This window comes from Pipistrellus hanaki, assembly GCF_964339955.1.
Source record: "Pipistrellus hanaki genome assembly, chromosome: X".
In the NCBI taxonomy this organism is placed as follows: Eukaryota; Metazoa; Chordata; class Mammalia; order Chiroptera; family Vespertilionidae; genus Pipistrellus; species Pipistrellus hanaki.
The window spans coordinates 81,124,961-81,141,174 of NC_140524.1; the positions used below are offsets into that span (position 1 = coordinate 81,124,961).

The following is a 16,214-nucleotide window of genomic DNA, read 5'->3' on the forward strand; positions in this document are numbered from 1 at the left end:
TAATTTTCCTAAATTGAAAATTCAGTGCCAACAGTTCAGAACTCAGATAAACAAAGTCTGTAATTACAAATTAGAAACATCATTGTCATTCCTCTGATACTGCCACCTATATGTCACTGTACCTACTGAACTCATGCCTCCCACTCTTTCTCCAATCCTCTGCCATTCAACTTGAGACTCAAAGATTGAAGAGGTGGATGGTAATGCCTAATGCCAGATAGAGGGTAACGTGCGGGTGAGGATGCATTGGTAGGTACTAAGGAGTTGTTAAAAACCTGAAAACTTCTGTAGTGTCTATAGGTTTGTTCACATTTCACATAACCTTGTGGTGGGGTGGGGAGGGGTGCGCTATGAAATGCAGTGACAATAGAAGGATATCTAATTGCAGGGACCAATCCCTAGGAAGTGTATTCCTACTTACTTGTTTAACATAGGTTATAGGTTTTCTCTATCTATCTAAGAAGGCTAAAATTTTAAACTAAAACATTATTGAAAAAGGTTGCTAACTCACATGTTTTATATTAGTATTTTTATATGAGACACCACGTGGATTAACTGTGTTTTTCACTATGCTCCTCTCTTACTAGCTTGTGAAGGTATTTCTAGGTCTCACCATTAACAAAGAGTGAATTTAATTAAAGGTTTAATACAGAATGAAAAATTAAGTACGGGAATATTCACATAATTATCACCAACAACAGAGCAAATATTATGAATGCTACAATTGGTCTAAAACTTAAAGCATATAAAATTTTGTTCTCGTACTAAAGTTTTGTTTTAAAAAATATAGCCCATTGCTATACTGGAATTATTGAGAATCAATGGGAAGATAGTGGATTACTCTCATCATTCTTCCATAGCCAAACTATATGACATAGAAGAAATATCTGAGTTTAAAAAAATGAAACAGCAGATATTACATGTTAAAATTTCCAAAAGAAATTCTAAGTACTTTACTCCAACAGAAAATGAATTACTAACAACCAATTATTGTTTATTATTAATATGATTTTTAGAACCTGCTGTAAGAAGTAACCAAATTTATGTGTCCCAGGGTCTAAATATTTCTTACAAAAATCCTATTATAGAGAGATTCTAACCATTCATTCATCTTTAGGGAAGATGTGCAAATTGAGTTTAAGGTAACAAAAGTTGAGAAGCAATTAGGAAATTAGAGATGGCTTAGTATCTTGAAAGCTCCATTGCCATATCTGATGATTTAAGGTTTAAGTTAAATATTACTCAGAAATGTAGCAAAAACAACTGTAGTCAAAACTACCAGGAAACAATATATATATGAGGACAATAGTTTTAATGTACTTCAGAAAGTATCTTCTTCAAGAAGTGCACAAAAAAAGTTTGTTTGATGGGATTATTTCTCTCTATAGAAGCCTAATATGCTGTGTCTGACTGTTTGCTCAACAGTCCGACCAGTCACTATAATGTGCACTGACCACAAAAGGGCAGATGCTCCGACTCGGGTTTGCTTGCTGTTGAGGTCCAGCCGATTAGGCCTGGGTGAGATAGGCAGGACACACCCTGGAGCCCTCCTGTGATCAGGCACCGGTGGGATCCCTCAGCCTGGCCTGCACCCTTTCACAATCCAGGATTCCTCAGGGAATGTCAGAGAGTCAGTTTTGGACCAATCCCCGCAACCCAGGCCAAGGGACCCCACTAGTACATGAAGGCCTCTAGTTTAAAACAACCCATACAATCTCTACTAACTAAATCTTCATATCTATGAATTAATAACATACTTTTAAAAATATATAGATGTGTCTTTTTATTGAATTCAGAGAGGAAGGGAGAAGAAGAAAGAGAAACATCAATGATGAGAGAGAATCATTTATTGGCTGCCTCCTGCCTGCCTCCTACTGGGGATTGAGACCACAACCCAGGTATGTGACCTGATTGGGAATCAAACAGTGACCTCCTGGTTCATAGGTCAACGCTCAATCACTGAGCCATGCTTTGGGGAAATAACTCATATATTTTTACCTTAGGCAATTCTTATTAGAAAGGTGGTAAAGCTTAATACCTTGGCAACACTATCACTGTTATTGGTAGCCTATGTGGATAGTTAGTGGAAAAAGAGTCCATTACACCAAACTCAGTTGAAAGTGAACATTTAATTAGTACAGAATACCTGTCTATAATGAGAAAGAGCAATGTAGCAGCTGATAGCGCTAAGCTTTGTCCCTGCATTGTAATATAAAACTACTAAATAGAATGGGGGCTCAAAACTTGCATTTTCTTGTTGACCTTGACAGAAAATTCTTTCTTTCTTTTTTTTTTAAACATTAATGAGAGAAGTTCTTTTTTATTTTTTAAGTATATTTTATTGATGTTTTATAGAGAGGAAGAGAGAGGGATCGAGAGTTAGAAACATCGATGAGAGAGAATCATCGATCAGCTGCCTCTTGCACACCCCCTACTGGGGATGTGCCCGCAACCAAGGTACATGCCCTTGACTGGAATTGAACCCGGGATGCTTCAGTCCACAGTCTGACTCTCTATCCGTTGAGCCAAACCGATTTCGGCAAGAGAAAATTATTTTAATGTCTTTATGAAATACCTATGTTAAATAGTCACAATGAAAAATAAAAACAATAGTATAACTGATAATAATCTGAAATATTATTAAAATAAGAGATATTGGTATCTTACTGTGGTATTAAATAATAATAATGAAATTATTGCCTGGGGAGAGGGAAGTCCCTTATGGAAAATTGAGAAGGGCCCATTTGAAAGTATATGATTCATTGCCGAAACCGGTTTGGCTCAGTGGACAGAGCGTCGGCCTGCAGACTGAAAGGTCCCAGGTTTGATCCAGTCAAGGGCATGTACCTTGGTTGCGGGCACATCCCCAGTGGGGGGTGTGCAGGAGGAAGCTGATTGATGTTTCCCTCTCATCGATGTTTATAGTTCTCTATCCTTCTCTCTCTCTCCATAAAAAATCAATAAAATATATTTTTTTGAAAGTATATGATTCATGAAAGCAATAATTTCCCCAATGGGTATATACAAATCTTAATTTTAAAAATGAAAACAGCCTAAGCCTGTTTTGCTCAGTGGATAGAGTGTTGGCCTAAGGACCAAAGGGTCCTGGATTCGATTCTGGTCAAGGGCATGTACCTTAGTTGCAGGCTCCTTCCCCACCCGGGTGGTGGGTAGGGGCATGAGGGACTCAACCAATCAATATGTCTCTTTCACATAGCTGTTTCTCTCTGTCTTTCCCTCTCTCTTCCACTCTTTTTAAAAATCAATGGAAAAATATCCTCGGGTGAGGATCATAAAAAAAAACACCACCCCCTACCCAGAAAAAAATGAAACCATACTTTAAGTGCATTAAAAGAGACAGGTAATAGGCTCTTTTTGCTTTTTGCAGAGTCTTATTACCTATCTATATAAAGTACTGTGACGGTATGTGTTTCTCAACCTGTGTGACAATCTTCACCATGAGAAGTTGACAATTATAAAAATTTCAATTTCTACCAGTATTTTCTTGAAGGATTAATAGTTCTTTCCAAAAAAAGGACACTTTATATAACATTTCATGAGAAAATGCAACAGTTTGTAATTTTAGAAATGCATCTATATTTGATATTTTGTGTTGCCTATTTCTACTCCTCTCTATTCCTATTTTAAACATATAGTTAATAAGGAAGCCAATGTTTCCCCTTTTTGAGGTACCACCTCATGGTCCCAATTTCTCTTGGTCTCATTTTTAGAGTATTTTTTCTCCTCTGTCCTGATAAAGAGATGACTTTTAATCTAGTAACAATTTTCCACAGCAAGTGGTTTCATAGTTAAAATTATATCATTTAAAAATAACCTTTAAGAAATAATCTATTCTGCAGTGATAATATGGTCACATATATTGGATATTTTCATTAAGTGAAATGATCATGACATCATCATATTAAATGATTTTTCACTTAGAAGAAACTCCATTTGCAATCTACACTTGAGTATATTTCAACAGTTTAATCATCCATTTTCTTTGCCTCAGTAGAAATTTACCCAGAAATCAGATGGACAAATAATTGATTTGTAGACTAAAAGTGTTTTAAGTATTTTCTTATTTTATATTTGATAGAGCAAAGGTTCAAGATTCTAAATAATCAATTGTACAAAGAAATCTATCTTCACATTTAAAAATGAAAATAATCTTTATCACAGATTTAAATATTTGAGTACTAATATAAGGAAATTAAATAGAATTAAAACATGATTAACAGCAATTAATGCTGTCTTCATATTTCATGTAAACCAAGACTCTCAATATTTGACTCTTAAGTAATCCTGGACATGGAGTTAATAACACTTTAATAATTTACATATAACAATCCTATTCTTAGTCACTATTACTTAAAACCCTAAATTTGTCTGTTGCTCCAAATATGTTTCTTCCTGTTGTAAAACCAGGAAGAATCAGTATTGAAAAAGTCTTAGAGACACACTGCTGCTTTTATCAGACATGTGAGGGCAAGCATAAAGACGAAGGTTAAATTTGCTCTATAACTCTTAAATCATTAAGGCAGAATGCTAATTAGTGCAGCCAGTATATCATAGAACTAAAAAAAATCCTTTCTATAAACTGTTAAGATATACATTACTGGATTTAAAAATGAAATTTCTAAAAAATGCATAATTTATCCAAACATGAGTCTCAATGATATGAATTTTTCCAAGGACAGCAATTTAAGTTTACAACTAAAAGATAATATACAAAAAGGTAAAATCTATGACCATTTAATGGGCTCTTACCATAGCAACACATTTCATTTCAATAATGTTTACAGGTTGCCCAGGACTAATATGGATCTCAAGATTATACCAGACTAGTACAGTGCTACCATCAGCATCAGCATCTGGAAAAAATATTCATTTATTAATATAGGTTTTAGAACACCATACTTAACATAAAATTTGAGAAACATGAACAGATATCATTTTCAAACTCTTTTTGATGGGCTCATTTGTCAAGAGTGCTGAGGGGAGGGTAAGAAGGTGAATTCATCACTGCTTGTAAGTGCTAAGAGAAATCCTATCCTGCAAGGACTTTTCCCCTTTTAACTCATATATATTTCATGGATTTTTCCAATGCTTTAGTCCACAATGAATTCACAGAGAAAACAGTTCTGAAAAGAAAGGGTTTCTATAACTAAGAAGACGGAATGACCAATGACTCTGGGATAGTGCAAAAAGCAATCAAACATATGTTGGGACTACATTAGTCATGATAAAGAACCACACGGTGTGTGTGTGCATGCGTGTGTGTGTGTGTGTGTGTGTGTGTGTGTGTGTGTGTGTGTGTTGGAAATTGCTCACTTAATTGGCTTGGTAAATCCAATATCTGCAGTATAAGCCAGCAGGCTGGAGACTCAAAGAAGAATTGTAGCTCCAGCACAATGGCAATCTACTGATAGAATTACTTCTGGCTCAGGGGAGGTCAACCTTTGTTTCATAATGACCTTAAACTTATTGGATAAGGCTCACCCACATAATGGAAGGCAATCTGCTTTAGTCAGAGTACACAGATTAAGTGTAATTCTCAACCAAAATCATCTTCAGAGAAAAATCCAGAATGCCTGACCTAATATCTGGTCACCATGGCCCACCCAAGTTGATACATAAAACTGCCTTAGGGACAATAACACCTACTATTAGTAATTTTTGTGACTATCACATAAAGCAATGTTGCAATGAAGATGATTTAAATCCTACAGTGCTAAATATATAAATAAAATATGAATTCAATGGTTGGAATTAGTGATGATTTATGGATGAGAAAAATAACAAAAATAATAATTAACAATGTTTAACTAAAGGGCTTATGTAAACAAACTTTTTCTAAACATAAAATTCAGTAACATTCACCATAGTAATTTGAGAAATTTTTGAAAAGCTTAAAGAAACGAAATTATTTATCACCTCATAACCAAGAGTACATTACTTCATTTTTATGTATAAAATTCCAGGCTTAATACACACACACACACACACACACACACACACATACACACACAGGGATATGCAAGTTATAAAAAATTGATATATTCATGTAAGTATATATACATATTCATACAACTCAGAGAATATCTACTATTAAAATTTAAGCTTCATCACTAGTCATTAGGGAAATGTAAATTCAAACCACAATGTGATATCACTTCATACCTGTTCAATGATCATCACCAAAAAGATAATATATAACAAAGACTGCTTGTGACTATGGAGAAAAGAAAACCCTTTTGCCCTGTTGATAGGATTGTAAATTGTACAGCCACTATGGAAACCAGAATGGAGAATCCTCAAAAACTTAAAAATATAATTACCATGTGATCCAGAAATTCCACTTCTGGGAATATATCCAAAGGAAACAAAAACACTAACTCAAAAAGATATCTGCAGCCCCATGTTCATAACAGCTTTATTTACACTAGCCAAGACATGGAAACAACCTAAGTTTCCATCAATGATGGAATGGATAAAGAAGTTGTGGTATAGACATATAACCCAATATTATTCAGCTGTAAACAAAACAACAACAAAAAATGAGAAAATTCTACCATTTGGGACAATGTGGATGAACCTTGAAGGCATTATGCAAACTGAATTAAGTCACACAGAGAAAGGTAAGTATCTAAAAAACAAACAAAAGCCCACAAAACTCATAGAAAAAGAGATCAAACTTATGGTTCCCAGAGGTGGAAGATGGGAGAAATGGGTAAAGATACAAACTTCCAATTATAAGATAAATAAGTACTAGGGATGTAATATACAACATGATGACTATAGTTAACAGTGCTGTATGATATATAGGGAAGTTTTTAAGAGAATAAATCCTAAGAGTTCTCATCACAAGGAGGATTTCTTTTCCTCTGTCACTTCTTATTTATTTTCTTTTTATTGTATCTATTATACATGAGAAGATGGATTTAAGTGGAGCATATTGTAGTGATCATTTCACAATACATGCACTCAATCAAACCATCATGCTATATGCCTTAAACTTAAACAATGTTTTATGTCAATTATTTCTCAATAAAACTGAAAAAAAATTATGTGCAGGTAATACATATTCAAACATTTTAAATAAAATTTAAAAATTAAAAATATAAGTTTCTATTATTCAACATAATAAATTACATGAGGAACATTATTATATAAAAACTAGAGGCCCAATGCATGAAATTCGTGCATGGGGGGCGAGGGGGGATGGTGTCCCTCAGCCCAGCCTGCACCCTCTCCAATCTGGGACCTCTCGAGGGATGTCCAACTGCCCATTTAGGCCCGATCCCATTGGGATTGAGTCTAAACCGGCAGTTGGACATCCCTCTAACAATCCAGGACTGCTGGCTCCCAACTGCTCACCTGCCTGCCTTCCTGATTGCCCCTAACTGCTTCTGCCTGCCAGTTTGATCACCCCCTAACCACTTCCCTGCGAGCCTGATTGATGCCTAACTGCTTCCCTGCTAGCCTGTTTGCCCCCAACTTCCCTCCTCTGCCAGCCTGGTCACCCCTAACTGCCCTCCCCTGCAGGGTTGATCGCCCCCAAATTCCTTCCCTTGCAGGCCTGGTCCCTCCCAACTGCCATCCCCTGCTGGCCTGATCACCCACAACTGCTCCCTTGCAGGCCTGGTCCCTCTCAACTGCCCTCCTCTGCTGGCCATCCTGTGGTGGCCATCTGGTGTTCTCATGGGGGCAGGATTTTTTACCACATAGGGGCAGCCATCTTGTGTGTTGGAATGATGATCACAATATTACTCTTTTATTAGATAGAATAGAGACCTGGTGCATGGGTGGGGGCCAGCTGGTTTGACCTGAAGGGTATCCCAGATCAGAGTGGGGGTTCCCTTGGAGCATGGGGCAGCCTGGGTGAGGGGTCTGAGGAGGTTTTTAGGCCAGCCACACGCCCCAGTGACCCAAGTAGAGACCCTGGTATCAGAGATTTATTTATCTTCTACAATTGAAACTTTGTAGTCTGGAGTGGAGCCAAGCCTCCTGCTTGCTCCTTGGTGGTAGCCATTTCTATTGGAATTCATCTTCTATCATTGAATCTTTGTAGCCTTAAGTGGAGGCTTGGACTGGCTAGGGTGTGCTGAAAACTTGGCTTCCTCCATCGCCGGGGAAACCCAAGCCTCCCGCCAGCTCTCTCCGTGGCCACAGCCATCTTGGTTGGGGTTAATTTGCATGCTCGCTCCTGATTGGCTAGTGGGTGTGGCTTGTGGGTGTAGGGGAGTGATGGTTTATTTGCATATTACTATTTTATTAGATAGAATATTTGTACATCTCTTTAATCATCATATTTTAAAAATTATTGGACTCAAATAACTGGAACAATTCTTAAAAGTTTTAACATATTGTAAATGCTCTCTTCAAATTTTTATCAATTGAAATTCCCATTATAATACATAAGATTATCTCTTTAGGCCTGATCATCATTAAAAACTGGGTGTTACCATTATTTTTCCTTTTTTAAATTTTATTTTTTAAAATTTCTTTATTGATTAAGGTAATACATATTTGCCCTCACCCCACATTACCTTCTCAACCCCCACACACACATTCCCCCACCCCCATGTTGTCTGTGACCACTAGTTAGGCTTATATGCATGCATACAAGTCTTTTGGTTGATCTCTCCCCCTTACCCCCACCCTCCCCAACCTTCCCTCTGAAGTTTTACAGTCTGATCAATGCATAGTTACCTATTTGAAAGGTTAAAAAATTCTTAGTTAGTTATTTTCATTTATTTTTTGTCTCATCTTTATTGAGATATAACTGACTTTAAAACTGTTCATACTCAAGGTGTACAACTTGATTTGATATACATATACATTTTTAAATAATCACCGCATTCAAATTAATTAACATAGTCACCACCTGAGACAGTTACCATTTTTCAGTTGGGGGGAGGTAAAGACACTTAGATCTACATGCTAAGCTAATTTCAAGCATACACTATCAAATTTTCAATATAATTACATTGTTGTACATTATATCTCCAGAACTTACTACTCATTTTGCATAACTGAAACAAAATATACTACTGAGCTATCAGTAAGAAAGAGACCCATTATTACAGGTGATAGAAGGTTAATCCTGTCTGAGTAGTGATATGGGAAGACCTGTCTGAAGAATTGAACCTGTCATCCTGAAGCTTAGATTTTTAAAATTAGAGAGCATTCCATTTGAGTCCATTACCATGATATGATAGTATTCTGATTTTCTTTCAAACTCCTCTAAACACTTATTTTATTCTGGTTTTCCTTCATGATTCTTGTGCCTTAGATTTTGATAAGGACTTAACTTATAGCATAATCCATCTACAACAAGTATCTGCTCTTTGCCTCACCTGAATGATTCTGACTGAAGAACCCTTAAACTTTTACTACCGTTTTATTATTTTTTCACCATGTCTCAGCTCCAAATATTCAACTGATGACTGAATATTGCCATGTAACTGGTTTACTGTCACATCAAAATCATAAAACACAAAACTGTTCTAAACATTATAATCTCCCAAGTTATTTCTTCTTAATTTAACTAAACTACCTCACAAGATTACGGCCTTCACTTCCATTTTGTGTGGCCAAGCAGTCTGCAGGAACCTTGAAGCAACACTAGCCCCTCCCTCAAAGTGCATAATCTAGAAAGCAACCCAGCAAGAAAATATAAGTTCATAATATGACTCCCACAACAAGAAAATATAAGTTCATAATATGATTCTCACAACCACACTTGGTCTAAGTACTTTCTCCAACCTTCCAGGGCTATCCCCTTGTGTGCCTCTTAGATAAGACTCCCTAGGAAGCTTACCAAAACTCCACTGATTTTTATTTGAATTGACCAATCTGACCTTAGCCTGGGAACCACAAAACATTCCATTCAAAGACCCTAATAAAGGTATGTACCCAGGTCCTTCCTCTCTCCCTATCTGGATCTCACCTTGTAGACCCTGGAGGCAGCTAAAGTACCTCTTCCAGGACCTGTGAGTAACAAACCTCTACTTCACTTTCCCTTGCAGTCTTTGAAACCTTGACTCACTACCACCTGACACTCTAGGGCACCGTTTAACAAATGTTAATTTAACAAAATCAAGATACTTCTAAATTTCTATCTTAATATTTCTCTATTCACCAATATAACAAACCTTGTTAATTTTTTTAATCAATCCTCTCTATCTTTCTCCTTTGTCAAATAATACTAGTTTCTAAAATGTTTCCTATCTTCAGTGGTATTTCTCTATCCACATCACTACCATAAAAGGCATTGTTCTCTTCATTTCAAATACCATTTGCTGTTGCAGCGACCTAACTGGCTCCAACTGCTTTTCCCTTTCCAAGGCATTTTAAATATTGACTAAATGACACTCTTAATCCATGTATTCTTTGGATGCGCTATAATGTTCAGTTATTTGGTTACATAATAGTGTAGATGCTGCTGTGAAAGTTATTTTTTTATGTGATGATAACTTACATCAATAGACATTGAGTAAAGCAGATTAACCTGCATAACATGTGTGGACCTCGTCCATTCAGTTGGAGGCCCTCAAAGCAAAAACTAAGGTTACCTGAAGAAGAAGCAATTCTTAGTTAAGACTGGAACATGGAAATCCTGCCTGAGCTTGTAGTCACCTGGTTTGCCAGGTATGATTTGGATCCAATACTACAGTAGCAACTGTTACCTAATTTTCTAGGTAAGGCTTGCCCTACAGATGTTGGAATTGCCAGTCCCCACAATCATGTTAGCCAATTCCTTAAAATGCCACTATTTATAATACATTACATTAGAATATTATGGTAGTATCTGTTTCCCTGAAGAATCTGACTTAAATACAAATTTATTTAATAAAGATTTCTTCTTTGGGATAAGTTTGTCTCCACAACTTTGCTCCTGATGATCCAGCTTTCTCTAATGGCCTCCTATGTCGCTGCTTCTTACACATAACAAAACTCATTCCCTCATTCTCCAGGAACTTTCCCCTGTCTATTCCCACACTCCACCATCTCCTTTTCCCTTGATTTTCTAATAAAAAGATATGATGTTTATTAACATGCAAATAAAATTTTATGAAATAGGAAGGAAAAACAACAGCATTACTTTCTTTTGCATGAAGAAGACTGTTATCACACCCTATGTTGAAGAAAATCATATTAAATTGTTAAAATAATATACTCAATATTATTTTATCAGAAATTAATTGCTGTTTTTGTTTAATAACATAAATATATATGAATTTTTCACTTATAAAAGAGTAGGCAGCCTTCAAGCTGAAGAGTTATACTCTATTATGGTTAACAGCAAGACAAATCCAGAAATTAAACTATATAAATTTAATATTAAAATAATACAATAAAATTCTGATAAATATGTACAACACATCTGTATATGAATTATGAATGTAAAGTATCTACTCTTAAACCAGTTTATGAGTGCTGGTCATGAAGCTCTCCATAGTAATAAATTTACCTAAGCCTGCCATATCAAGCTTGATGGATTTTTCTGACAACTTGTGAAAAAAAGGTGCTCCATCTTGATCTTGAATATCATATTGATCTTGATCTTCATATAAGTTGCTCTCAAATTCATCATCTTTATTGCTTTTAATAGAAAATAAAAGTTTACCTACAACACATAGATACAAAATTTCAGATTAAACAGGGATTCATTTTCTAAAATGAAAGGTCAGTTTCAGATATTGAAGTTGCTCTAATTTGAAACTAATAATGTCAAAGCCAAACATAAATTCTAGATTTTAGTATCAGAATAAAATCTGATGGTGGTACAGAACAACTTAGTGAATTCAAGAAAATTTTCTCAAAATCTCCATTAAAATCATATTTTAAATAGCTTTCTTATAATTTTTCAAATGTGTCAAATAATAGAACTGTATCAGTTTTCAGAAAACTGAATGAGCGGGGGGTGTACAACATACAAAAACCAACTAGTGTAACATACCATATTAACAGAATGAAGAAAAAAAACACATGATCATCTCAATTGATGGATAAAAAGTATTTGACAAAATTCAACAGCCTTTCATGATAAAAAAAAAAAAAATAGGAATAGGAAAACTTTCTTAAAATAATAAAGGCCACATATGAGAAATCCACAAGCTAACATTATACTCAATGGTTAAAAACTGAAAGCATTTTCTCTAAGATTGGCACACAACAAGGATGCCTCGTTTTATCATTTCTATTCAACATAGTACTGGAATTTCTAAGCAGAGCAAGTATGCAAGTCTAGAGACCCAGTGCATGAATTCATGCACAGGTGGGGTCCCTTGCCCTGGCTGGTGACCAGGACAGATCGTAGCCATCTTGCCCAGTTCCAATAGGGGCTGATCAGGGCCACTGACAGGGAGGATGGGTCACAGGAGGTTGGCTGACCATGGGAGGTTGGCTGTGGGAGCACACTGACCACCAGGGGCACCTCCTGCATTGAGCGTCTGTCCCTTGGTGATCAGTATGCATCATAGCAACCAATCGACCAGTTGTAAAAGTCACTTAGACTTTTATATATATAGATACTAGAGGCCCAGTGCATGAAATTTGTGCACAGGGGGTGTCACTCAGCCAACCTGCACCCTCTCTAATCCAGGACCCCTTGGGGGATGTCCAACTGCTGGTTTAGGCCCAATTCCACAGTTGGACATCCCTCTCACAATCCAGGACTGCTAGCTCCTAACCACTCTCCTGCCTGCCTGCCTGATCACCCTTAACCACCTCTGCCTGCTGGCCTGATTGCCCCTAGCTTCCCTCCCCTGCCGGCCTGGTTGCTCCTAACTGCTCTTCCATGCTGGCCTGATTGCCCCTAACTGCCCCCCCCCCCCCCCCCCCCGCCGGCCTGGTTGCTCCTAACTGCTCTCCCATGCTGGCTTGATTGCCCCCTAACTGCCTCCCCTGCTGGACAGGAAGGAAATTAATTAGAAGGTGGCTGGTGGGGTGGGACTGGGTTAGATGAACCCTCTTTGGCTGGCTGCATTTGGGGTGGTGCCATGCCTCAAAGGGCATCTGCAAAGTGAGTGGGGTCCCTCTGACAGGTGGGTTCCCTCAGCCCGGCCTGAGGATATCAGGCCAAAACCGACTCTCCAACATCTCCCAAGGGATCCTGGGGGAAGAGGGCACTCTGAAAAGTTGCTGTTGCTCAGCAGCTCCTGTGTTGAGTGTCTGCCCCCTGGTGGTCAGTGTGCATTATACCTACCAGCTGCTCAGCCAGTCACTTAGCCTTTTTATATATATAGACTGAAAGGACACTTTTAAATAATGCACTAAAATTATGCCAACAATTTTTATTTAATTTTTTCTAGAGAAAAACCTTTTTCTTGGAAATATAATTTTAATGTTATTTCCAAACAATTACATTTTTTAAATTGCATATTTATTTTTGGTTATTAATTAGCTATAGTAGAAGAGACAAGTAGTCAAATTCTTATAAACTTATTAGAAGAATAACAGTGGACTCAACAACCTGTCAGCAATGAACCTTCAAACCAAATGCGGTAAATATTGATTATGAGAATATGTGTGAATATGAGAAGAATATGTGAAAAGATGATAATTTTTCCACAGTATATGTAGAGGTGATTACTTTGTTTCCTATATTCCTCTGTTCTGGCTAAGGACAATCCAAAAGGGAACAAAACTAAATAAAAATCTAGATTGTTGGTGCTTGATTTTTATCAGAGTGATAGGAAAATGATTACATGTCTTTGGAAATACTATAGGTACAATAGAAATAATTGTAGTGAACAAAAGCAACTGCCTAAGATACAGCATCATTGACTTAATGGAAATTCTTAGTTTGTCTGAAAAAAACTTTACAAAACAACTAATAGAAATAGTAATTATTACAATTTACGGCCATACCACCCTGAACGCGCCTGATATTGTCTGATCTTGGAAGCTAAGCAGGGTCGGGCCTGGTTAGTACGTGGATGGGAAAAATAGTAATTTTGCAGTTATACTTTCAATAGAAAAAGCTTTTACTTGGACAAAATGGAGTTTTTTATCTGCTAAACAGTCTAAATGATTAATTTTTCAAAAGGCTGCTTTAACTGTCAACAAAATAAACATTTCTCAGAATATGTCATTTGATAAAATTAGGAATGTTTTTCTCTAATTTCATATTAACTTATAAAATGTAAATATCAGAATCAAGCTTAAAGACTGAGTGATGTTATTTTATGCTAATGGTTTTTTGGAAAATTATCCAAAACCATTTATTGAATGCTTACTCTATGCTTGACATAGGCTACATCCATTACCTATTTAATTACTTTAATAGACATAAGTTAATTAATCATTTGATTTATTTATATTTTATTTTCTTTTAAATCTTTATTGTCTCCTTTATTCCTCCATTGACCCCTTTCAGCTTACTCCCACCCACTCTCCTAAGCCTTCACCACCCTATTATTTTTAAATTTATCTTTACTGTTGAAAGGATTACAGATGAAAACTGAGAAACCTGGGTTGTACAGAAGGTTGGCTGTAGAGAAGATTGGTAACTTACCCCAGATCATACAGGTAATTAAGTGGCAAAGGCATATATATGTCCCTGACACCAGAGTATGGGAAATGGTACATTTAGTCATGTCTAACTATCACCAAACATACCACAGAAAAAATAGTTTGACTGGAAAAATAGAAAAATCACTCCCATACTTCTTCCAAAACATTTATTTTTATCTAAAGTGCTAGGTCTTAAATATTGCTCAATGATCACTTCCAAAAGCAAGTTTCCATGGCAACAGTTAAACCTGGCAAAATTTTTACCTCTTTGCACTTGGTCTTCTCACACCCACCCTGTTCCTAGCACTGGTTTCATGCTTCATCACTCCCAATCGCTAATGAGGAACACTGTTAAGGAAAATTTCTGTAATGCTGACCTTTTGTCAACTTGTGAATTTCTTGGAGGCACATTAATTTCATCAAAAAATTTCAGCACATACATATTAAAAATGTATGTGTTCTATGCATACTGTATTACACATAATCAAACAAATTTTTATTGTTTTGTTTCTAATATATTACCCTAATAAAATCTGTGTAGCAAGATTAAAGATGAAAGCCTAAGGAATCTTTTGCTAACCCTCCTCTTACTTCTACCTTTTTATTTCTTTACTAGTGGCCTGGTGCACAAAATTTGTGCATTGGCGGGGAGGGGTCCCTCAGCCGGATCTGCACCCTCTGTAATTGGAGAAACCACAGGGATTAGGCCTAAACCGGCAGTTGGACTCCCTCTCATAATCCAGGACTGCTGGGCCCACCTGCTCACCTGCCTGCCTGTCTGATCAGCCGTAACCACTCTGCAAATCAAAACTTTGCCAGGTTTAACTGTTGCCTGCTTGCCCCCAATTTTCCCCCCTCACCAGCCTGATCACCCCAACTGCCCCCCCATGCCAGCCTGATCGCCCCCAACTGCCCCCACACTGGCCAGATCATCCCTAACCTCCTCTTCCTCAATCCTGCCACCATGGCTTTGTCTAGAAGGATGTCTGCAAGGTGTCCCAGAAGGTCTCCCAGTCTAATTAGCATATTACACTTTTATTAGTATAGATTTTAACCTTTATACTAACTCAATTTATTTTATTTTATTTCCCCTTCAAAAGGCAAGGTGGAAAAACAAATTTATATGGATGATAAAGAACATAGGTAAAAAAACAACAACAATATAGTGCTGTAACTACATCTGTCTTTATTCTATGTTCTAGAGGCCCGGTGAATAAAATTTGTACATGAGGGGTGTGTCCCTCAGCCCAGCTTGCACCCTCTCCAATCTGGGACCACTTGAAGGATGTTTGACTGCCAGTTTAGGCCCAATCCCTCTCACAATCCAAGACTGCCGGCTCCCAACTGCTCACCTGCCTGCCTGATTGCCTCTAGTCATTCTTCCTACCAGCCTAATCACCCCCCAACTACTCCCCTGCCAGCCTGATTAATGCCTAATTGCTCCCCTGATGGCCCAATTGCCCCAATTGCCCTCCTCTACCAGCCTGGTCACCCCTAACTGCTCTCCCCTGCAGGCCTGGTCACCCAATTGCCCTCCCCTGCCAAACTGGTCACCCTTAACTGCTCTCCCCTGTAGGCCTGGTTCTCCCTCAACTGCCCTCCCCTGCAGGCCATCTTGTGGTGGCCATGTTGGGTCCACATGGGGGTGGCCATCTTTGACCAAATGGGGGTGGCCATCTTATGTGTTG

The 16,214-nt window shown here is 37.4% G+C and overlaps 1 protein-coding gene across 1 annotated transcript in view; it reads right to left on the minus strand.

Moving 5' to 3' along the window:
* Window positions 1-16,214, minus strand: part of CFAP47 (cilia and flagella associated protein 47) — a gene marked incomplete at both ends in the record, with an annotated part of 384,890 nt that overhangs the window by 73,572 nt on the left and 295,104 nt on the right. Inside the window, 2 exons of the mRNA XM_084869970.1 lie at window positions 4,771-4,874; window positions 11,480-11,635. Coding sequence (XP_084726096.1) covers window positions 4,771-4,874; window positions 11,480-11,635 — 260 coding nt within the window. The remainder of the gene's footprint in view (window positions 1-4,770; window positions 4,875-11,479; window positions 11,636-16,214) is intronic.